General features: G+C 46.8%; 1 protein-coding gene across 1 annotated transcript; it reads left to right on the top strand.

The window, feature by feature from the left end:
- Window positions 1-315: 315 nt before the first annotated feature.
- LOC134983633 (zinc finger protein 260-like) lies at window positions 316-25,041 on the top strand. Its single transcript, XM_063949309.1, has 8 exons — window positions 316-458; window positions 880-985; window positions 1,758-1,881; window positions 1,998-2,095; window positions 2,265-2,376; window positions 5,900-5,994; window positions 20,830-20,941; window positions 23,188-25,041. The coding sequence occupies exons 1-8, from the start codon at window positions 355-357 to the stop codon at window positions 24,618-24,620; spliced, it is 2,184 nt and encodes a 727-aa protein (XP_063805379.1). The 5' UTR covers window positions 316-354; the 3' UTR covers window positions 24,621-25,041.
- Window positions 25,042-25,564: the final 523 nt, after the last annotated feature.

Genomic DNA, 25,564 nt, shown 5'->3' with positions numbered 1-25,564 from the left:
CAGAGCATTCTGTCCCTCCTGGAGAGGGTCATGTTGGGAGGTATGTATGACATATACAGAACCATTGTGGCTGTCTCTGAAGTATCAGTCATAGTGAGGCAGCTGCTGGACAACTACAAGTCTCAGCATGACTGCTTGCTTGCTGGGACATTTACACAACAGCAGCAGGAATGCCCTGCAAATAGTTGCTCCCGCAATGCATCCTGGAAGATGCAGTATTGTATTGTAACTATGAAACGCACATGGCGGAAGTTTGGTGGAACGCACAAGGCGGAAGTCAGGTGAAACGCACAGAGGGGAAGTCATGTGGAACGCACAAGGCGGAAGTCAGGTGAAACGTATAGAGGGAAAGTCATGTGGAACGCACAAGGCGGAAGTCAGGTGGAACGCACAGGGCGGAAGTGGTTGAAAAAAAAAATCTTCCGAGTGAGAGGAGAGATTGATGTGACTGGCAGCGGGTAATTATGTTATATTATACTGTATTGAAGTTATTATATGATGTCTTTTTAATATTATTCCCTCCTACTCTGTATAATACAGATGGGGCAGACTCTGGTGTCTTATTATTCCCTCATACTGGGTTTAATACATATGGAGCAGACTCTGGTGTCTTCTATCTGTAATACACGGTAAAATAGAGAGGGAGCAGACTCCTGTGTCTTTTGTTTGCGTAATGTTATTCTCTCATACACGCTATAATACATATGGAGCAGACTCCGGTGTCTCCTAATCTGTAATACATGGTATAATACTGATGGAGCAGACATTTGTGCCCATAAGGACCGCGTTTGAGAACCTCTGGTACAGACAATACAATGCAATGCCACAGCTTCTGGCTGACCACTGCTCTGACTTCTAATGCCTGTTTTTCTTTTATAGGTGCTGTGCGCAGGGATCTATCTGTGTGGTGTTTATATGTTCTCCCTGCATATTCAGGGACTTCCTCCAGGGACGCTATTTCTTCCCACAGTTTGAACGCATACTGGTAGGCTGGTCAGATTCTGACAGACTTAACCCTAGCGTGTGTATATGCGTGTGAGCTTATATGTTAGGGAATTTAAAACAGGTGTATTCCAGCTGCTGTGGGACTGCACATCCCAGCACAACCTGATACAAAGTTTTAGCATGCCCTAATAGCAAAATGGTGGCAGGTAATGCTGGGATGTGTAGTTCCACAGCAGCTTAAGGGCTGCATGTTTGCCTGTTCCCTTTGTATGTTCCTTCTGTGTGTTATTTGCGTCCTTCCATTCCTGTCTCTTCATGGTGTCCCTAATTCCCTCCCTTGTGTGATCCCTGTTTCCCATGCCTTGTCTGCTCTTTGTACCCTAATTGCTTTCCATCTGTTCCCTGGTGGTGGTGCAAGGGGAGAGGGCTCCCAAGATATTTTTTCGTTGCCTAGGGTAACTGTCACTCAAAAAGACTGCGTAGTGCCAAATTTTGGTCTAGTGCTCCCAGAATCCTCTGCACCAACATTTCTCACATGTGGACTTGGTGGCATCAGGGCCTGATATTGCTCAGGCACCGCTGCGCTGGTAATAATACCCTTGAGCCAGAGAGCGTTGCAACTTCTCATGTACTGGTGACGTAAATGCCCCAACCAGGAGGATAGTTCTATGATTTCAAGTATATAATTTTTATTCATATATAATTTATCTCATATATTCAGGCCTGTGTGTTATACTGATAAATAGTTTGCCTTCACTATATTTTCACTAATTGGTTATACTATACCATGACTGTATCATTGTGTGTCTCAGGTCCCTATAAGGTGTGAGGACGTCACTGTCTATTTCTCCATGGAGGAGTGGGAGTATATAGAGGAACACAGGGGTCTGTACAAGGACGTGATGATGGAGAATCACCGGCCCCTCACATCACTGGGTAAGAGGAGACTGTCATGTAGTGTAATGGAGAGAGCAGCTATGGGGCCACCTAGATACACATCATCTGATAATCACATATATACAATGTACTCAGTCACTGTGTGTCTCCTACAGATGGGGCCAGTAACAGGAATACCCCAGACAGATGTCCCCGTCCTCTTTATTCCCAGGATCATACAGAGGAGAATCACAGTGTCCCACAGGAGGGTCTGGTAGGTGGAACCAAGGGTCTCGCCAGATACCAAAATACAGATGTGACTACACTATATGATCCGTAGCGAAGCCGTGTGAATCCTTTGCACACTGATAATTTTCTGATTATCTTAATTAATTAAATCAGACATTATTCCATGTTATCTTATTGCTTTGTGGATTACTTAGGATAAGGACCTCATTGATATTAAAGTAGAAGATATAGATGGAGAAGAAGAGACGTATGTGATGGGTGATCAGGAGGGTAAAGAGGAAGGAATCCATACAGATAACAGCGCAGGTGAGTAATAATCACTAAATGCAGAAAAATAATACTCCACATTCTCATATTAGTTAGAAGCCGTCCAAATCAATATATGCATACTATGTCCAGAATAGACTTTGACTTTCCTGTCATCTACCTGGGGTCTTAGGAAATTATATGTGGATTGTTAAACCCTCAGGAGGCTTGGCAACTCCCCCCCACATAAGCTTCCAGCAGGAGTGCATGAGTACGTCCTCCTAGTAGTGACTGTGAAGGGCGTTCTGTGCGTAAGCCGGGCAGCGCTGATTCCTGCAATGGCTTCTGTATATGCTGAGATGCGTGTGGATGTCACAGTCATCAGGACATGCTCACAGAGGGCACCGTTCACCCAGTGGGAGACTAGATGGGAACCTTTTTTTTTCTTCTTCTTCTTGGCATGTCTTCTACGCAGCATGGGCCTTGGGAATTGTGTGGCGTGCCAGCGACAGCTGTAGGAGCCTGGCAGAGCCTGGATTTCCAATAGAAATGATCCATGTATGGATGTTGGTCACTTTGGTGTCCTCCTCAGACCAGATCTTCCAACCACAGATTCCACAGATTTGTGTCACTCCAGTAGAATAGGGATGTGAGACCTGCTGGGCCAAAAATAGGCCCGTTTGTATAGGTTAGCCCTCTCTGTTCTGGGGCCCTGCCTTCCCAGGTGGACCAAGTGCTACCTATGGCTCCAGTTTGAGTTCTATTAGCATCTGAGTAGCTCAGCATGTACAGCGGAAATACAGTGGGGCAAAAAAGTATTTGGACAGCCACTGATTGTGCAAGTTGACCCACTTAAAAAGATGAGAGAGGTCTGTAATTTCCATCTTAGGTACACTTCAACTGTGAGAGACAGAATCTGGGGAAAAAAACTTATGATTTTTAAACTATTAATTTGTATATTCTTGCAGAAAATAAATATTTGGACAATCAAAAAGTTTAACTCAATACTTTGTAGTATAACCTTGGTTGGCAATTACAGTGGTCAAACATTTCCTGTAGTTCTTGACCAGGTTTGCACACACTGTAGCAGGTATTTTGGCCCACTCTTGCATGCAGATCTTCTCTAGAACTGTCATGTTTTGGGGCTGTCTCTGGGCAACATGGACTTTCAACTCCCTCCACAGATTTTCTATTGGGTTGAGGTCTGGAGACTGGCTAGGCCACTCCAGGACCTTGAAATGCTTCTTACGGAGCCACTCCTTAGTAGCCCGGGCGGTGTGTTTGGGGTCATTGTCATGCTGGAAGACCCAGCCATGTTCCATCTTCAATGCGCTTACTGAGGGAAGGAGGTTTTTGCCCAAAATCTCATGATACATGGCCCTATTCATCCTCTCCTTAATACGGATCAGTCGTCCTGTTCTCTTTGCCAGAAAAGCAGCCCGATAGCATGATGTTTCCACCCCCATGCTTCACAGTGGGTATGGTGGTCTTGGGATGCCATTCTTATTCCTCCAAACACGGCGAGTGGAGTTTATACCAAAAAGTTAGATTTTGTTCTCATCTGACCACATTACATTCTCCCAATCCTCCTCTGGATCATCCAGATGGTCACTGGCAAACTTTAGATGGGCCTGGACATGTTCTAGCTTAAGCAGGAGGACCTTTCGGGCGCTGCAGGATTTCAATCCATGACGACGTAGTGTGTTACTAATGGTACCCTTTGTGACTGTGGTCCCAGCTCTCTTGAGGTCATTGACCAGGGCCCCCCGTGTAGTTCTGGGCTGATTCCTCACCGTTCTCAAGATCATTGATACCCCATGAGGTGAGATCTTGCATGGAGCCCCAGGTCGAGGGAGATTGTCAGTGATCTTGTATATCTTCCATTTTTTTATAATTGCACCAACAGTTGATCTCTTCTCACCAAGCTGCTTGCCTGTTGTCGAGTAGCTCATACCAGCCCATACCCTCCAACATGACCCGCCCCACTAGGTACAAAATGCTCTGTTTCTGGACTTCCCTCTTAATTTATTATTGCAATCACCTGTGAAGAAACAGCTTTCTTATCATTTAACTAGTTCAACACAGGTGATGGAAATCATAAATTAAGAGGGAAGTCCAGAAACAGAGCATTTTGTACCTAGTGGGGCGGGTCATGTTGGAGGGTCTGCCAGCCTTGTGCAGCTCTACAATTTTGTCCCTGGTGTCTTTAGGCAGTTCTCTGGTCTTGGCCATGGTGGAGAGGTAGCAGTCTGACTGTTTGAGGGTGTGGACAGGTGTCTTTTATACAGATAACCAGTTCAAACAGGTGCCATTAATACAGATAACGAGTGGAGGATAGAAGAGCTTCTTAAAGAAGAAGTAACAGGTCTGTGAGAGCCAGAAACCTTGCTGCTTGGTAGGTGTCCAAATATTTATTTTCCACAAGAATATACAAGTAAATTGTTTAAAAATCATACAATGTGATTTCCTGGGTTTTTATTCAGTCTGTCACAGTTGAAGTGTACCTATGATGGAAATTACACACCTTTCTCATCTTTTTAAGTGGGTCAACTTGCACAATCGGTGGCTGTCCAAATACTTTTTTGCCCCACTGTATCTAGTGGCAGCAAGGGGCCGCAGCTCGGGCGAGAAGTGCTAGACCACACAAGATCACAGAATGGAATCAACGAGCACTGCAGCATGTAAAACTGGTCTGTTGAGATACCAGCAGCCTCAGGAAGTAACGTCAGCACTGGAACTTTAGTCTGTATTTATATCTGCGGTGACCTATGACTGCCTAAAGACTAATGGTCTGTGATGCAGGCCCGTGTAGTCTTTCCTTATACCGTGACCAAAAAGCACAAAGAATGTGTATATAAAAATCATATATTTTATTATATCAACCCCTTGAATCGAAAGACAAAAGTGTCAGGCCAAATCGGCAAGTGGAATAGATATAATTAGGAACACTACACTAATCTTAGGAGAACCAGTCCTTAACGATGAGATGTTCCAATATCCAAGCAGTAAGTTCTCTTAGACCGTTATAACCACTAAATTAATTATTTTCCGGGAGCACCAAGGGTTAGGTTTCCATGGCCGAGCTCCACACACAAAGTCTCCAATCACCGGACCTTTCTCTTCTGTTCAAGATCTCTGTGCGACTCTCATTGTTCAGTGTTGAATTCAAAAACCAAGTTATCGGTCCCCATATTTTGTTGGGTCAGGTAAATGTGAGGTGTGTCTGTGCAAGGGGTAGGTGACAAGCGTCAGGCCAGCTGCTGGGGAACTACATATCCAAGCATGCCCTTCCACAGTTTTCCTTTTGGGCGGGCTGAAACCGTGGCAGGGCTTTTCTGGAATGTGTAATTCCACAGCAGCTGGAGTTGCACACATTGCCTACCTATGGATTCCATGTGCTCTTAATCCACAGCAGTGCCACTTTATAGGTGGGCAGTGAGGAACCTCCTGCTGGCTGGGGTTACACCACATTCTATAATGCGTGATTTAGTTTTGTATTACGGAGTTTCTGTTGGCTTCAGAGAGGACGTGTTCTTAGCGAGCAAAGTGATGTCTTTATCCGGTCACTGCGTGTGTCTTACAGATGGATCCAGTAACAGAAACACCCCAGAGACGCCGTGTTCTCCTTACTACCAGGACCACACAGACGACGATCACAGTATCCCGCAGGACTGTCAGGTAGCTGGAACATTTGCTTGTACTGGCAGGCAGACACCCGGGCCCATAGACTTTGAAATTCCCAGCTCGAAAAGCCATTATTAATACTGGCGAGGTGGCTTGTGGGCAGAAGGTGGCTAATGAGGGAACGTAGATAGACAGAGACTTGTATAAATCACCATGAGTTCTCTCTTTTATTTTTTTTAATAGATTCTATTGTGCAATTATAACGTCTACCTTATAGATAATCAAATTCTATATAAACTCTTTAGTGCATTATACATAGCTCTTGCCTCAAACGATTATGCCATAGTCGGCTGCCTGTCTATAACCAGTTCTCTCTACCGTCTTATCTTGCTGCTGCCAGGGCCAGATTGAGTGCCACATGGGCCTGGGGCTGAAAATGATCAAGGGCCTATTGTGGGAAGTGGAAGGAGGTGTGGCTAGTGCTGTGTGGGTGTGGCCAGTGTCGTGTGGGTGTGGTCAGTGTCAGGTGGGCGTGTACACCCCATATTCTGTCGGCTCCAATTTCTCATACATCCTAGAGGATGCTGGGGATGCTTCAAGAACTATGGGGTATAGACGGGATCCGCAGGAGACATGGGCACTTTTAGACTTTAATAGGGGTGTGAACTGTCTCCTCCCTCTATGCCCCTCCTCCAGACGCCAGTTAGATTCTGTGCCCAGTGAGACTGGATGCACACTGAGGAGCTCTCCTGAGTTTCTCAGAAAAAGACTTTGTTAGGTTTATTATTTTCAGGGAGACCTGCTGGCAACAGGCTCCCTACATCGTGGGACTGAGGGGAGAGAAGCAGACCTACTTCTGTGAGTTTCAAGGCTCTGCTTCTTAGGCAACTGGACCCCATTAGCTCCAGAGGGTCTGATCGCTAGGTACGCCTAGATGCTCGTTCCCGGAGCAGCGCCGTCACCCCCCTTGCAGAGCCAGAAGTCAGAAGACGGGTGAGTATGAGAAGATCAGAAGACTTCAGTGACGGCAGAAGACTTCAGTGTCTTTGAGGTACCGCGCAGCGGGCGCGCTGTGCGCCATGCTCCCACACACACACAGCGGCACTACAGGGTGCAGGGCGCAGGGGGGGGCGCCCTGGGCAGCATAATACCTCATAAATACCTGGCAAAAGAGGAATACAGTGCTTTGGCACTATGCCCAGATCCCCGCCAGTATAAAGAATATGAAAATTAGCGGGACTGAAGCGCGCCATTAAGGGGGCGTGACTTAGCCCTCACAGCTCTAATCGGCGCCATTTTCTTTTCACAGAGCTGCAGAGACGCTGGTCCTGACCTCCTACACTGCTGTACAAGTAACCGGGTGCAAAACAGGGGGGGGGCAAGTATTTTGGTGCTGTTTTATTAGTATAAAAAGCGCTAACAGGGCTGAGGCATTATTTTAATCGTTTCAGTACCGGGATAGGCGCTGGGTTGTGATCTGGCAAAACTCCCTCTGTGTCTCTCTTACAGGCTTTGTTGTGGGTCTGTCCCCTATAGCCCCAGTGTGGTTGTGGGTGTCGGTACGCATGTGTCGACATGTCTGAGGCTGAGTGCTCTTCCCAGGAGGAGGCTGGTGTGGGGACAGAAAAGACTGTGGGAGTGACCATGTCGGCACCGCCGACTGCTGATTGGGTAAATATGTTGAGTGTTTTGAATGCAAATGTAGCTCGGTTAATTAAGAGATTAAATAAATTTGAGTCTCAGAACCAGACATGGAGAAAATCCATGCAGGATGCATTGTCGCAAGTTCAGACCCCCCTGGGGTCACAGAAACGTTCATTTACCCAGATAGCGGATACAGATACCGACACGGACTCTGATTCCAGTGTCGACTATAGTGATGCCAGATTACATCCAAAACTGGCTAAGAGTATTCAGTATATGATTGTGGCGATAAAAGATGTATTTCATATCACGGACCCTGCTGTTCCTGATACAAGGGTCTGCATGTTTAAGGGAAAGAAACCTGAGGTGACGTTTCCTCCCTCATGAACTGAACGCTCTTTTTAAAAAAGCTTGGGAAAATCCTGACAAGAAGTCACAGGTTCCCAAGAGAATTCCGGTGGCATATCCGTTCCCCTCTGGGAACAGGGAAAAGTGGGAGTCAAACCCCACGCTGTACAAAGCTCTATCGCGTCTGTCCAAAAAGGTGGCGCTTCCGTCTCCTGACACGGCAGCCCTAAAGGATCCTGCGGATCGTAAGCAGGAAAATACACTAAAATCCATTTATGTCACTACAGGTACGCTGCTCTGGCCTGCCGTTGCATCGGCATGGGTGAGTAGCGCCATTGAAAAGTGGCCAGATAACTTGTCATCTGATATGGATTCCCTGGACAGGGATTGCGTGCTTTTGACACTGGGTCATATCAGGGACGCTGCAGCCTATCTAAAGGAAGCTGCGAGGGATATTGGCCTTTTGGGATCAAGGGCCAATGCCATGGCAGTCTCGGCTAGGAGGGCATTGTAGATTCATCAATGGAATGCTGATGCCTACTCTAAGAAGACTATGGAGTCTCTGCCATTTAACGGTAGTGTCTTGTTTGGTGACGATCTCACTGACCTGGTATCTACTGCTACCGCGGGTAAGTCATCGTTCCTACCTTATGTTCCTGCACAACAAAAGAAAACGCCCCACTATCAAATGCAGTCCTTTCGGCCCAATAAATACAAAAAAGGACGAGGGTCTTCCTTCCTTGCTACGAGAGTAAGAGGAAGGGGAAAAAGGTTACAGGCTGTGGCAAGTTCCCAGGAGCAGAAGTCCTCCCCGGCTTCTACCAAATCCACCGCATGACGCTGGGGCTCCTCTGCGGGAGTCCACACCGGTGGGGGCACGTCTACAACTCTTCAGTCAGGTCTGGGTGCACTCGGACCTGGATCCTTGGGTATTAGAAATAGTAGACCAAGGGTACAAATTGGAGTTTCAAGACGTGCCCCCTCACCGATTTTTAAAATCAGCCTTGCCAGCTTCTTTTCCAGAAAGGGATGTAGGATGCGCTGCAATACTAAAGCTGTGTCAAAATCAAGTCGTTGTCACGGTACCCCCGTCACAACACGGGGAAGGCTTTTATTCGAGCCTGTTCGTGGTCCCGAAGCCGGATGGCTCAGTCAGACCGATTCTGAACCTAAAATCCCTCAACTTCTATCTAAAAAAATTCAAATTCAAGATGGAGTCTCTACGAGCAGTGATCTCCAGTCTGGAGGAGGGGGATTTTATGGTGTCGGTCGACATAAAGGATGCCTACTTACACGTCCCCATATATCCTCCACATCAGGCTTATCTGAGATTTGCTGTCCAGGATTATCATTACCAATTTCAGAAGTTGCCGTTTGGTCTGTCCATGGCTCAGAGGATTTTCACCAAGGTTATGGCGGAAATGATGGTTCTCCTGCGCAAGCAGGGAATCACAATTATCCCGTACTTGGGACAATCTCCCGATAAAGGCGAGATCCAAGGAGCAATTACTGAACAACGTTACGCTCTCCCTGACAATTCTGCAACAACATGGTTGGCTTCTAAACTTGCCAAAATCACAGTTGGTTCCGACAACACGGCTTTCGTTCTTGGGTATGATTCTGGATACAGAATTACAGAGAGTTTTTTTCTTCCAGTGGAAAAGGCTCTGGAAATACAGAACATGGTAAAACAGATTCTGAAACCGGCAAGAGTGTCGATTCTTCAGTGCACTCGGTTGCTGGGGAAGATGGTGGCGGCCTACGAGGCCATTCAGTTTGGCAGGTTCCATGCCAGGGTGTCTCAGTGGGACCTGTTGGACAAGTGGTCCGGGTCTCACTTTCACATGCACCGGAAAATAATCCTATCTTCCAGGACCAGAATCTCTCTCCTGTGGTGGCTGCACAGCACTCACATCCTAGAGGGACGCAGGTTCGGGATCCATGATTGGATCCTGGTGATCACGGATGCAGGTCTCCGAGGCTGGGGAGCAGTCACACGGGGGGAAAATTTCCAGGGAAAATTGTCAAGCCAGGAAGCTTGTCTGCACATAAACATTCTGGAATTAAGGGCCATTTACAACGGCCTTCGGCAAGTGGAACATCTTCTTCGCGGTCTGCCCGTCTTGATTCAGTCAGTCAACGTAACAGCAGTAGCGTATATAAACCGCCAGGGCGGAACAAAGAGCAGAGCGCCGATGGCCACAAAAGTTCTTCGCTGGGCAGAGAAACATGCAAGCGCTCTGTCAGCAGTCTTCATTCCAGGAGTGGACAACTGGGAAGCAGACTTCTTCAGCAGACACGATCTCCATCCAGGAGAGTGGAGTCTTCATCAAGAGGTCTTTGCAGAAGTGACAAGTCGTTGGGGAATTCCTTAAATAGACATGATGGCGTCTCGCCTCAACAAGAAACTTCAGAGATATTGTTCCAGGTCGAGGGACCCTCAAGCAATAGCGGTGGACGCCCTGGTGACACCGTGGGTGTTTCAGTCGGTCTATGTGTTCCCTCCACTTCCACTCATTACGAAGGTGATAAAGATCATAAGAAGAACAAAGGTTCAGGCGATCTTCATTGTTCCGGACAGGCCAAGGAGGGCTTGGTATCCAGATCTTCAAGAATTACTCATAGAAGATCCCTGGCCTCTTCCTCTACGAGAGGACCTGTTACAGCAAGGACCGTGCGTGTATCAAAACTTACCGCGGCTGCGTTTGACGGCATGGCGGTTGAACGCCAAATCCTAGCCGGAAAGGGTATTCCCAGTGAAGTAATTCCCACACTACTTCAGGCTAGAAAAGAAGTAACGGCGAAGCATTACCACCGTATTTGCAGAAAATATGTGTCTTGGTGTGAATCCAAGAAGGCTCCTACGGAAGAATTTCAGCTGGGGCGTTTGCTTCATTTTTTGCAAGCAGGTGTGGATGCAGGCCTAAAGTTAGGCTCCGTTAAAGTACAAATTTCGGCCTTATCTATTTTCTTTCAGAAAGAATTGGCCTCCCTTCCAGAAGTTCAGACCTTCGTGAAGGGCGTGATGCACATCCAACCTCCCTTTGTGCCCCCCAGTGGCACCATGGGATCTTAATGTGGTGTTGCAGTTCCTGCGATCTCATTGGTTTGAACCTTTGCGTAAGGTTGAGTTGAAATTCCTTACTTGGAAAGTAGTCATGTTGTTGGCCTTGGCAGCCGCAAGGCGGGCATCTGAATTGGCGGCTTTGTCTCACAAAAGCCCCTATTTAATCTTCCATGCAGATAGAGCGGAGTTGAGAACTCGTCAGCAATTTCTGCCAAAAGTGGTTTAATCATTTCATGTAATCCAGCCTATTGTGGTGCCAGTGACTTCTAACGCCTTGGCGGAATCGAAGTCTCTCGATGTGGTCAGAGCTTTGAAAATCTATGTCGCCAGAACGGCTCAGATTAGGAAAACAGAGGTTCTGTTTGTCCTGTGGGCTCCCAACAAGATTGGGGCTCCTGTTTCCAAGCAGACTATTGCACGCTGGATCTGTAATACGATTCAGCAGGCTCATTCTACGGCAGGACTGCCATTACCGAAATCGGTGAAGGCCCATTCTACCAGAAAGGTGGGCTCATCCTGGGCGGCTGCCCGAGGGGTCTCGGCATTACAGCTTTGCTGGGCTGCTACCTGGTCGGGTTCAAACACCTTTGCAAAGTTTTACAAGTTTGTTACCCTGGCTGAGGAGGACCTCTTGTTTGGTCAATCGGTGCTGCAGAGTCATCCGCACTCTCCCGCCCATTCTAGAGCTTTGGTATAAACCCCATGGTTCTTGAAGCATCCCCAGCATCCTCTAGGACGTATGAGAAACGTCTTTTAAAGTCTTAAAGTGCCCATGTCTCCTGCGGATCCCGTCTATACCCCATGGTTCTTGAAGCATCCCCAGCATCCTCTACGGACTAAGAGAAAGGATTTACCGGTAGGTATTAAAATCCTATTATCTGAGTAAATAACGTAAAGGTAGAAAAATTGCAGCGTTTTATGAGAAACCCTGAAATACAGTAATAATACTTAGATTTATGGCCATCGTGTGCCATGATGATGGGCCTAAATTTTATGTGGAGCCCTGGAGCTGTAGTCCCACCCTCCCCATTGTTAATCTGGACCTGGCTGCTGCCATAAGCTTTGACATGATGTGGGGTTTGTGGTGCAGGGATGAGATCCAGCTGCGCACAGAAGTCTCACTACAGCCATCCCTCGGAGATGGACGGAGCGGTAGTACGCTGTGTTAGTGGGAGTATATAGCAAGCAGGATAGGGGTTATATTTGTAAAAAGGACTCTCACAGCCTATGTGACAAAAGTGGGGTATCAGAAACAAATACTAGGTTAAGACTTGCTGGGACCTCCTGCTGTGCAGAATGCTGGCGGCACTTAGAATCTGTGTTCCTTAACTAAAAGCTGTTTGCTAAAACTGCAAAATTCCTTAACCACTTGCCGGACTACGTCATGTGTCATGTAACCGAGACCAGAAGTGCTTCAGCTGACAAGGTGGCATTACAGGTGACCGCGCTGCCCCGACTTTAGATCAGGAAATCTGTTCTGCACAGTGATTCTGCATCACAGCCGGAATCGATCCCCAGAATGCTGTGCGGCTACGGGAACTTAGAGATCACCTGCAGCAGGAGGGATTTATATCTTCTCTGGGGGGATGGAACCCGAGGGGGGATATATATATATATATATATATATATATATATATATATATACTGCTCAAAAAAAATAAAGGGAGCACTTAAACAACACAATCACAATGTAAGTCAATCACACTTCTGTGAAATCAAACTGTCCACTTTGGAAGCAACACTGATTGACAATCAATTTCACATGCTGTTGTGCAAATGGAATAGACAACAGGTGGAAATTATAGGCAATTAGCAAGACACCCCCAATAAAGAAGTTGTTCTGCAGGTGGTGACCACAGACCACTTCTCAGCTCCTATGCTTTCTGGCTGATGTTTTGGTCACTTTTGAAAGCTGGCGGTGCTTTCACTCTAGTGGACGGAGTCTACAACCCACACAAGTGGCTCAGGTAGTGCAGCTCATCCAGGATGGCACATCAATGCGAGCTGTGGCAAGAAGGTTTGCTGTGTCTGTCAGCGCAGTGTCCAGAGCATGGAGGAGCTACCAGGAGACAGTCCAGTACATCAGGAGACGTGGAGGAGGCCGTAGGAGGGCAACAACCCAGCAGCAGGACCGCTACCTTCGCCTTTGTGCAAGGAGGAACAGGAGGAGCACTGCCAGAGCCCTGCAAAATGACCTCCATCAAGCCACAAATGTGCATGTCAAACGATCAGAAACAGACTCCATGAGGGTGGTATGAGGGCCCGACGTCCACAGGTGGGGGTTGTACTTACAGCCCAACACTGTGCAGGACGTTTGGCATTTTCCAGAGAACACCAAGATTGGCAAATTCGCCACTGGCGCCCTATGCTCTTCACAGATGAAAGCAGGTTCTCACTGAGCACATGTGACAGACGTGACAGAGTCTGGAGACGCCAAGGAGAATGTTCTGCTGCCTGCAACATCCTCCAGCATGACCGGTTTGGCAGTGGGTCAGTAATGGTGTGGGGTGGCATTTCTTTGGGGGGCCGCACAGCCCTCCATGTGCTCGCCAGAGGTAGACTGACTGCCATTAGGTACAGAGATGAGATCCTCAGACCCCTTGTGAGACCATATGCTGTTGTGGTTGGCCCTGGGTTCCTCCTAATGCAAGACAATGCTAGACCTCATGTGGCTGGAGTATGTCAGCAGTTCCTGCAAGACGAAGGCATTGATGCTATGGACTGGCCCGCCCGTTCCCCAGACCTGAATCCAATTGAGCACATCTGGGACATCATGTCTCGCTCCATCCACCAACGCCACGTTGCACCACAGACTGTCCAGGAGTTGGCGGATGCTTTAGTCCAGGTCTGGGAGGAGATCCCTCAGGAGACCATCCGCCACCTCATCGGGAGCATGCCCAGGCGTTGTAGGGAGGTCATACAGGCACGTGGAGGCCACACACACTACTGAGCCTCATTTTGACTTGTTTTAAGGACATTACATCAAAGTTGAATCAGCCTGTAGTGTGTTTATCCACTTTTCTCTATCGTCCTAGTGGATGCTGGGGTTCCTGAAAGGACCATGGGGAATAGCGGCTCCGCAGGAGACAGGGCACAAAAAGTAAAGCTTTAGGATCAGGTGGTGTGCACTGGCTCCTCCCCCTATGACCCTCCTCCAAGCCTCAGTTAGATTTTTGTGCCCGGCCGAGAAGGGTGCAATCTAGGTGGCTCTCCTAAAGAGCTGCTTAGAAAAGTTTAGCTTAGGTTTTTTATTTTACAGTGAGTCCTGCTGGCAACAGGATCACTGCAACGAGGGACTTAGGGGAGAAGAAGTGAACTCACCTGCGTGCAGGATGGATTGGCTTCTTTGGCTACTGGACATTAGCTCCAGAGGGACGATCACAGGTACAGCCTGGATGGTCACCGGAGCCTCGCCGCCGCCCCCTTGCAGATGCTGAAACAAGAAGAAGGTCCAGAATCGGCGGCATGAAGACTCCTCAGTCTTCTTAAGGTAGCGCACAGCACTGCAGCTGTGCACCATTTCCTCTCAGCACACTTCACACGGCAGTCACTGAGGGTGCAGGGCGCTGGGAGGGGGGCGCCCTGGGAGGCAATGAAAACCTATTTTTGGCTAAAAATACCTCACATATAGCCTCCGGGGGCTATATGGAGATATTTAACCCCTGCCAGAATCCGTTAAGAGCGGGAGACGAGGCCGCCGAAAAAGGGGCGGGGCCTATCTCCTCAGCACACAGCGCCATTTTCCCTCACAGAAAGGCTGGAGGGAAGGCTCCCAGGCTCTCCCCTGCACTGCACTACAGAAACAGGGTTAAAACAGAGAGGGGGGGCACTAATTTGGCGTTAGAAATATATAAAAAAGATGCTATAAGGGAAAACACTTATATAAGGTTGTCCCTATATAATTATAGCGTTTTTGGTGTGTGCTGGCAAACTCTCCCTCTGTCTCTCCAAAGGGCTAGTAGGTCCTGTCCTCTATCAGAGCATTCCCTGTGTGTGTGCTGTGTGTCGGTACGTGTGTGTCGACATGTATGAGGACGATGTTGGTGAGGAGGCGGAGCAATTGCCTGTAATGGTGATGTCACTCTCTAGGGAGTCGACACCGGAATGGATGGCTTATTTAGGGAATTACGTGATAATGTCAACACGCGCCAAGGTCGGTTGACGACATGAGACGGCCGACAAACAATTAGTACCGGTCCAGACGTCTCAAAAACACCGTCAGGGGTTTTAAAACGCCCGTTTACTTTAGTCGGTCGACACAGACACAGACAGGGACACTGAATCCAGTGTCGACGGTGAATAAACAAACGTATTCCTTATTAGGGCCACACGTTAAGGGCAATGAAGGAGGTGTTACATATTTCTGATACTACAAGTAACACAAAAGAGGGTATTATGTGGGATGTGAAAAAACTACCGTAGTTTTTCCTGAATCAGATAAATTAAATGAAGTGTGTGATGATGCGTGGGTTCCCCCCGATAGAAAATATGGGCGGTATACCCTTTCCCGCCAGAAGTTAGGGCGCGTTGGGAAACACCCCTTAGGGTGGATAAGGCGCTCACACGCTTATCAGAACAAGTGGCGGTACCGTCTATAGATAGGGCCGTCCTCAAGGAGCCAGCTGACAGGAGGCTGGAAAAATATCATAAAAAGTATATACACACATACTGGTGTTATACTGCGACCAGCGATCGCCTCAGCCTGGATGTGCAGAGCTGGGGTGGCTTGGTCGGATTCCCTGACTAAAAATATTGATACCCTTGACAGGGACAGTATTTTATTGACTATAGAGCATTTAAAGGATGCATTTCTATATATGCGAGATGCACAGAGGGATATTTGCACTCTGGCATCAAGAGTAAGTGCGATGTCCATATCTGCCAGAAGATGTTTATGGACACGACAGTGGTCAGGTGATGCAGATTCCAAACGGCACAAAGGTGTATTGCCGTATAAAGGAAGAGGAGTTATTTGGGGTCGGTCCATCGGACCTGGTGGCCACGGCAACTGCTGGAAAATCCACCGTTTTTACCCTAAGTCACATCTCTGCAGAAAAAGACACCGTCTTTTCAGCTTCAGTCCTTTCGTCCCTATAAGAGTCATATCTGCCCAGGGATAGAGGAAAGGGAAGAAGACTGCAGCAGGCAGCCCATTCCCAGGAACAGAAGCGTTCCACCGCTTCTGACAAGCTCTCAGCATGACGCTGAGACCGTACAGGACCCCTGGATCCTACAAGTAGTATCCCAGGGGTACAGATTGGAATGTCGAGACGTTTCCCCTGCGCAGGCTCCTGAAGTCTGCTTTACCAAGGTCTCCCTCCGACAAGGAGGCAGTATGGGAAACAATTCACGAGCTGTATTCCCAGCAGGTGATAATTAAATTACCCCTCCTACAACAAGAAAAGGGGTATTATTCCACACTATATTGTGGTACTGAAGCCAGAAGGCTAGGTGAGACCTATTCTAAATCTAAAAAAATTTGAACACTTACAAAGGTTCAAATCAAGATGGAGTCACTCAGAGCAGTGATAACGAACCGGGAAGAAGGGGACTATCTGGTGTCCCGAGACATCAGGGATGCTTACCTCCATGTCCCAAATTTGCCCTTATCACTAAGGGTACCTCAGGTTCGTGGTACAGAACTGTCACTATCAGTTTCAGACGCTGCCGTTTGGATTGTCCACGGCACCCCGGGTCTTTACCAAGGTAATGGCCGAAATGATGGTTCTTCTTCGAAGAAAATGCGTCTTAATTATCCCTTACTTGGACGATCTCCTGATAAGGGCAAAGTCCAGGGAACAGTTGGAGGTCGGAGTAGCACTATCTCGGATACTGTTACAACAGCAGGGGTGGATTCTAAATATTCCAAAATCGCAGCTGATCCCGACAACAAGTCTCCTGTGCTTAGGGATGGTTCTGGACACAGTCCAGAAAAAGGTGTTTCTCCCGGAAGAGAAAGCCAGGGAGTTATCCGAGCTAGTCAGGAACCTCCTAAAATCAGTGCATCATTGCACAAGGGCCATGGTAAAAAAATGGTGACTTCCTTCGAAGCAATTCCAGTCGGCAGATTTCATGCAAGAACTTTTCAGTGGGATCTGCTGGACAAATGGTCCGGATCGCATCTTCAGATGCATCAGCGGATAACCCTATATCCAAGGACAAGCGTGTCTCTCCTGTGGTGGTTACAGAGTGCTCATCTTCTAGAGGGCCGCAGATTCGGCATTCAGTTTTGGATGTTGGTGACCACGGAGGCCAGCCCGAGAGGCTGGGGAGCAGTCACACAAGGAAAAAATTTCCAGGGAGTGTGATCAAGTCTGGAGATTTTTCTCCACATAAATATAGCTAAGGGTAAATTTATAATGCTCTAAGCTTAGCAAGACCTCTGCTTCAAGGTCAGCCGGTATTGATCCAGTGGGATAAAACATCACGGCAGTCGCCCACGTAAATAGACAGGGCGGCACAAGAAGCAGAAGGGCAGTGGCAAAAACTGCAAGGACTTTTCGCTGGGCGGAAAATCATGTGATAGCACTGTCAGCAGTGTTTCATTCCGGGAATGGAAACTGGGAAGCAGACTTCCTCAGTAGGCACGACCTCCACCCGGCAGAGTGGGAACTTCATGGGGAAGTTTTCCACATAATTGTAAACCGTTGGGAATTACCAAAGGTGGACATGATGGCGTCCCGTCTGAACAAAAAACGGGACAGGTATTGCGCCAGGTTAAGAGACCCTCAGGCAATAGCTGTGGACGTTCTGGTAACACCGTGGGTGTACCAGTCGGTGTATGTGTTCCATACTCTGCTTTTCATACCTAAGGTACTGAGAATTATAAGACGTAGAGGAGTAAGAACTATACTCATGGCTCCGGATTGGCCAAGAAGGACTTGGTACCCGGAACTTCAAGAGATGCTCACAGAGGACTTATGGCCTCTGCCGCTAAGAAGGGACTTGTTTCAGCAGGTACCATGTCTGTTCCAAGACTTACCGCAGCTGCGTTTGACGGCATGGCGGTGGAACGCCGGATCCTAAGGGAAAAGGCATTCAGGAAGAGGTCATTCCTACCCTGGTCAAAGCCAGAAAGGAGGTGACCGCACAACATTATCACCACATGTGGCGAAAATATGTTGCATGGTGTGAGGCCAGGAAGGCCCCACGTAGAAATTTCAACTCGGTCGATTCCTGCATTTCCTGCAAACAGGAGTGTCTATGGGCCTCAAATTGGGGTCCATTAAGGTTCAAATTTCGGCCCTGTCGATTTTTCTTCCAGAAAGAATTGGCTTCAGTTCCTGAAGTCCAGAAGTTTGTCAAGGGAGTATTGCATATACAACCCCCTTTTGTGCCTCCAGTGGCACTGTGGGATCTCAACGTAGTTCTGGGATTCCTCAAAACACATTGGTTTAAAACCAGTCAAATCTGTGGATTTGAAGCATCTCACATGAAAAGTGAACATGCTCTTGGACCTGGCCTGGACCAGGCGAGTGTCAAATTGGTGTTTTTTTTCTCAAAAAAGCCCATATCTGTTTGTCCATTCGGACAGGGCAGAGCTGCGGACTCGTCCCCAGTTCTCTCCCTAAGGTGGTGTCAGTGTTTCACCTGAACCAGCTTATTGTGGTGTCTTGCGCCTACTAGGGACTTGGAGGACTCCAAGTTGCTAGATGTGGTCAGGGCCCTGAAAATATAGGTTCCAGGACGGCTGGAGTCAGGAAAACTGACTTGCTGTTATCCTGTATGCACCCAACAAACTGGGTGCTCTTGCTTTTAAGCAGACTTTTGCTAGTTGGATGTGTAATACAATTCAGCTTGCACATTCTGTGGCAGGCCTGCCACAGCCAAAATATGTAAATGCCCATTCCACAAGGAAGGTGGGCTCATCTTGGGCGGCTGCCCGAGGGGTCTCGGCTTTACAACTTTGCCGAGCGGCTATTTAGTCAGGGGCAAACACGTTTGTAAAATCCTACAAATTTGATACCCTGGCTGAGGAGGACCTGGAGTTCTCTCATTCGGTGCTGCAGAGTCATCCGCACTCTCCCGCCCGTTTGGGAGCTTTGGTATAATCCCCATGGTCCTTTCAGGAACCCCAGCATCCACTAGGACGATAGAGAAAATAAGAATTTACTTACCGATAATTCTATTTCTCGGAGTCCGTAGTGGATGCTGGGCGCTCATCCCAAGTGCGGATTATCTGCATTACTTGTACATAGTTACAAAAATCGGGTTATTATTGCTGTGAGCCATCTTTTCAGAGGCTCCGCTGTTATCATACTGTTAACTGGGTTCAGATCACAGGTTGTACAGTGTGATTGGTGTGGCTGGTATGAGTCTTACCCGGGATTCATAAATCCTTCCTTATTGTGTACGCTCGTCCGGGCACAGTATCCTAACTGAGGCTTGGAGGAGGGTCATAGGGGGAGGAGCCAGTGCACACCACCTGATCCTAAAGCTTTACTTTTTGTGCCCTGTCTCCTGCGGAGCCGCTATTCCCCATGGTCCTTTCAGGAACCCCAGCATCCACTACGGACTCCGAGAAATAGAATTATCGGTAAGTAAATTCTTATTTTAATTTTGAGTGTGAGTCCAAATCCAGACCTCCATGGGTTAATAAATTTGATTTCCATTGATAATTTTTGTGTTATTTTGTTGTCAGCACATTCAACTATGTAAAGAACAAAGTAATTAATAAGAATATTTCATTCATTCAGATCTAGGATGTGTTGTTTAAGTGTTCCCTTTATTTTTTTGAGCAGTGTATATAGGGGTGTCCAGAAAACAGCGCCAAGGTTGGTAATTACAATTCCTGCTGGACTGTCCAGGAGCATCCCACAGATGAATTGTAAGATTAAAAGGTCATTTTGAGCCCCAGATCTCCGCTGGTTGTGCGCTGGTCCATACCCACTGAGTGCCCTGGGTTAGGCCGTTGCCATGTTGGTAGTAGGAGAGAATTTGGAAACCTCAGCGTTCGGACTTTGATCCATTGGGATTCCAAGAGGGTTGGCCTGTAATACATGGCATATGTCTGCTATGTAGGCTGTAATATAATAATTGCAGCGTCCCTGCTATATGTTCAGAGTTAGTATTTATTTACTTAGAGCCTAAGGACCCGATGGTATGTGTACTACTCCGATGTTGGAAGAGCGGCGCATGTTCAGGATCTATATGGCCTTCTACTGTGAGATCTCTGGCAGTTCCCCAAAGCCACAGCCTGGAAGACGCACTGCGGCCGTTTGGGAGTGGGTTCGAAAGCAGGCATGGCAAGCTTTCTAGACAACACAGGGCGTTCCGCTCCCATTTTCTGGGAGTGCCGTTTAACAGCACAATGGGGACGGGGGTGTAAGCCGAAGGGTACGGCTTGAGTAGTCAGTCCTTGTCTCGTGATCTATATTACAAAACCACCCATGTCTACGCTGCACCAAGCTTCTAAGCTATGTGACTGTCATGGCTGCCCTCATGAACTGAAATGTACAATGCTCACACTATGTATAGAGTTTGTGTTCAGTTAAAATCAAGAATACTCTTACTTTGTTTTCATCCTGATTGAGCCCATGCATTCCAAGCACTTCCACCAATGGGAAACCTTCCTAGTATTTGTTAATCATCTAGTTATTATTATTTACATACTTTTCCATGATCAAACAATTGTGTATTAGCGTTAAACCTCTGTGTATTGACTAATAGTTTCCTACAGATCATTATCCTGTTTTTATTTCACCTTGTTTGCATGCCAGCATTTCTAGTGGGATCTCTACATATTTATCTGCAATGTAATCCCATTCCATCCTGTAACCGCTATGTATCTTGCAACCATTGCTGATATTGATATTTTATGAAACATCTAGGGCGAACACCTCAGTGATTTTAATATTATCATTAAAGAAGAAATAAAAGATGAGGATGAAGAGATAGCTGTGACGATTAAAGAGGAGGAAATCCCTACAGAGATCAGCACAGGTCAGTAATAAGCACCAAATACAGACCATATTCTAATTTTTTCTGTGACTACAGTAATATCATATACTACACCCTCCTCTGTCACTACAGACTAATGAGGACAAAGTATCTGCCCAGTGGGGGAGTCAGGAGGCATCAGCTCCTATTATACTCCTGCTCTCCCCGTAACATCATATCACTGTGTGTTACCAGCCCAGAGATCTGTCCAGTCTCCTCCGTACACTCTCTGGTGTATCTCATACATCAGGAGCCATCAGCCCCTATTATACTCCTGCTCTCCCCCTCACATCATGTCACTGTGTTACCAGCCCAGAGATCTGACCAGTCTCCTTCCCACACTCTCTGGTGTATCTCATACATCAGGAGCCATCAGCCCCTATTATACTCCTACTCTCCCCCTCACATCATGTCACTGTGTGTTACCAGCCCAGAGATCTGACCAGTCTCCTCCCCACACTCTGGTGTATCTCATACATCAGGAGCCATCAGCCTCTATTAACTCCTGCTCTCCTCCTCACATCATGTCACTGTGTGTTACCAGCCCAGAGATCTGACCAGTCTCCTCCCCACACTCTCTGGTGTATCTCATACATCAGGAGACATCAGCCCCTATTATACTCCTGCTCTCTCCCTCACATCATGTCACTGTGTGTTACCTGCCCAGAGATCTGACCAGTCTCCTCCCTACACTCTCTGGTGTATTTCATACATCAGGAGCCATCAGCTCCTATTATACTCCTGCTCTCTCCCTCACATCATGTCACTGTGTGTTACCAGCCCAGAGATCTGACCAGTCTCCTTCCCACACTCTCTGGTGTATCTCATACATCAGGAGCCATCAGCTCCTATTATACTCCTGCTCTCTCCCTCACATCATGTCACTGTGTGTTACCTGCCCAGAGATATGACCAGTCTCCTCCCCACACTCTCTGGTGTATCTCATACATCAGGAGCCATCAGCTCCTATTATACTCCTGCTCTCCCCCTCACATCATGTCACTGTGTGTTACCTGCCCAGAGATATGACCAGTCTCCTCCCCACACTCTGGTGTAGCTCATACATCAGGAGCCATCAGCTCCTATTATACTCCTGCTCTCTCCCTCACATCATGTCACTGTGTGTTACCAGCCCAGAGATCTGACCAGTTTCCTCCCCACATATGATGGTGAAGTGGGTTTGGACTGCACACCCTAATTCCAAATATAATAAGAGGTGCTATCATGCTGAGACTTGTAGTTCCACACACAAAAAAATACAAAATGCAGATGCAAATTTGAGGTGCTTAGCATAATTTTTGGCCAAAAATAAGGGCCCACTAACCGCAACCATTTGGTGGGTCCCTAATACTAAGGTTCAAGTCCAGGGCACGGGAACCCCCAGGCCAGCACAAGTTAGCCGCCCCAAGGTATCACCCTAGTGAGAGGTTTAAGTGTTGAAAAGTGTCACATAAGTAAGGAGCAGCAGCAGCTATGTGATCTCTGGCATTTACAGACTGCATATTGGAAAAGGCACTATGATTGCTAAGTCCTGAATAAATGTATACAATTTGTAAGTTGTAGAGGTGAGTTTGGGACGCGGGGCCCCCTGGGTTGGAGTGGCCTGGCTGCTTTAGGGCATAATATTGTAACAATCTAGCACTTTTTTTAGTACCTGATTATTTATTTTACTCATGTAAAAAATGTTAACATCCCAATTATTACCTTTCACTTAAATAACACTCTTAACACATAGCTGCTGATACTTATTTAACACTTTTCAACACTTAAACCTCTCACTTGTGTGATGCCTTGGGGGCGGTTGGCTTGTGCTGGCCTGGGACTTGAACCTTAGTGTTAGGGACCCACCAGATGAGGTCACCTGGTCATGGTTGGTGGGCCCATATATTTTTGGCCAAAAATTATACTAAGCACCTCAATTTTGCTCTATGTTAGATTGCAGAGCTCATTATAATTATTCTGATTAGCAGTGCTTGGTACTATAGAGTGCGCATCTGCATTTTGTCTTTTCTCAGTCTCCTTCCCACACTCTCTGGTGTTTGTCATACCTATTTCGTTCTGATCTTTATTCATAGTCCCCAGTCACTGACCTTTTGTCAAGAGACATCATGTGACATTACCCATAATACCCGCTGAACACTACGCCTCACGACATTACCCACCATTGATTATACCGGTGGTATAATATAGACGACTGAGCCCAATTATAAAAAGTCTTAATACAATTTCAATTAATTTATCCCATGCAGGTGGATGTAGCTTCAGGAATATCTCAGAGGGTCATCTTATTTTATCTCCCGATTGTAAAGCAGATGATTCTACTGTTACCACAAATGCACGTCCAGTTCTCGACACATCATTTCGCTCTATATCCATACATGAGGATCTTTCATCTGGTAATTCAGATATCGTTACACGTAGCCCGGCAAGCACAGGTGGTAAAATATTTCCGTGCTTTGAATGTGACAAGTGTTTTACCCAGAATGCAGCGCTATCACGGCATCAGAGGACTCATAGAGACGAGAGACCATTTTCATGTTCTGACTGCAGGAAATGTTTTACACGTAAATCAATTCTCGCGGAACACCAGAGAATTCACACAGGCGAGAAGCCATTTTCGTGTACTGACTGCGGCAAATGCTTTACCCAGAGGTCGGGTCTCGTTATACATCAGAGAGTGCACACTGGAGAAAAAACATTTTCATGTTCTGTGTGCGGAAGGCATTTTATACAGAAAGCCACTGTCCATGCAGGAGGGAAAGAGAAGTTGTCCTGCCCTGGCTGCGCCTCCGGTTTCTCCCCACAGCCTCAGAATAAAAAACACACCGTTGAGAAACCTTTTATGTGTTCAGAGTGTGGGAAATGTTTTAAACACAGATCAAAGCTGAAAACCCACCTGAGAATTCACACAGGTGAGAAGCCCTTTCCGTGCTCTGAGTGCGGAAAGTGCTTTGCCCAGAAATCCGATTTTGTTAAACATCAGAGAGTGCACACAGGTGAGAAGCCTTTCAGATGTCCTGACTGTGGGAAATGCTTCACACAAGAGACAAATCTGGTTTACCATCAGCGGCTTCACGCAGGAGAGAAGCCGTTTCCCTGTGCTGAGTGTGGGAAATGTTTTACGCAGAAAGCCAGTCTTGAGAAACACCAGAGAACTCACACTGAGGGGAAGCCGTTTCCCTGTTCCGAATGTGGGAAATGTTTTACACAGAAATCCATCCTGGTTATTCACCAGAGAATTCACACGGATGAGAAGCCATTCTCGTGCTCCGATTGCGGGAAATGCTTTAAGCAAAGATCGGGTCTCATTCACCACCAGAGACTTCACACTGGCGAAAAGCCGTTTCCGTGTCCCGAGTGTGGGAAGCGTTTCAGGTTGAAATCAAGTTATATTAAACATCAGCGAATTCACACGGGGGAGAAGCCATTCCCTTGCTCGGAATGCGGCAAGTGCTTCACGCAGGAATCCATCTTGGTTATTCACCAGAGAACTCACACGGGCGAGAAGCCGTTTTCCTGCGCTGACTGTGGCAAATGTTTTAAACAGAAATCGAATCTTGTTGACCATCAGAGAACTCACACCGGCGAGAAACCGTTTTTATGTTCTGAGTGTGGGAAATGCTTTGCAAAGAAATCCACTTTTGTTAAACACCAGATAAGCCACACACAATTGCACGGGTGAAACGCTACAATTAGTGTTGTGAAGTGTTAATTTTAAATATCATTAAACAGAGATTTTTCCCCGCCCCTGATATGGAGACTACGTTAATCTCTCTTAGAAATTCTCTTTCCATATAAGAAGGCTTCAAGATATATGAAGGTTTGCGCTGACACACTGTGAACTATTATAATTTTTTATCATTTTTTTAATTTCTAATTGCTGTATTGCATGTCATTAAGTTTACTCTTGTAAGGTGTCTGAATCTTTAGTGTTTATATTTCATATGTCCGTCTGTATAACTGTATTGATGTCACTATATATGTGTCCTCTTTTTAAGTCTTGTAGCATTTTAAAAACATTTGTATGCTACATAGGTGTTTAGCTCATAGAAATATATTGTAATACAATAAATAATAAAAGTAACATGCAAAGAAAAAAAGATTTGTCGGTCATAATAAAAGGCATACCTATACTAAGACTGTTGTATGGAACAGTTTGACGTGATTATCTATGAATCACTGTAACTTATACCACAATCCATTAACCCAGTCCTCACTCTAGTCCAGAGGTTCCCAAACTTTTTTGAATCACGGGGCTCACTAGAGCATCAGAATTATTTTCACGGCACCCCAAGGCCAAAAGTTTCTTATTGAGAAATTTGGAAAGAAATATTCAATTAAGCAAATTGTGTTTATATGTCATCCTTAGGTTCTATTGTGTGGTGAGGGATAAGATTTGCTTCTGTTTGTCCACATATTTTAGGATTGGCAGGCACCAGCACTGGTTTTGCCTATTACATTTAACATAAATAATTTTAATTGGTCCTGGACCATCAATCCAAGGCACCCCTGCAAGTGTCCTGAGGCACCCCAGGGAGCCACGGCACACAGTTTGAGAACCACTGCTCTAGTCACATCCTGTCATCCATCTTGTCCTGGATGGCACTCCTCTGCTCTCTAAGTTTG

Source organism: Pseudophryne corroboree (genome assembly GCF_028390025.1).
Source record: "Pseudophryne corroboree isolate aPseCor3 chromosome 3 unlocalized genomic scaffold, aPseCor3.hap2 SUPER_3_unloc_2, whole genome shotgun sequence".
NCBI lineage: Eukaryota > Metazoa > Chordata > Amphibia > Anura > Myobatrachidae > Pseudophryne > Pseudophryne corroboree.
The sequence above is the reverse complement of the archived record's forward strand: the minus strand, read 5'-3'. Positions and strand labels throughout refer to the sequence as shown.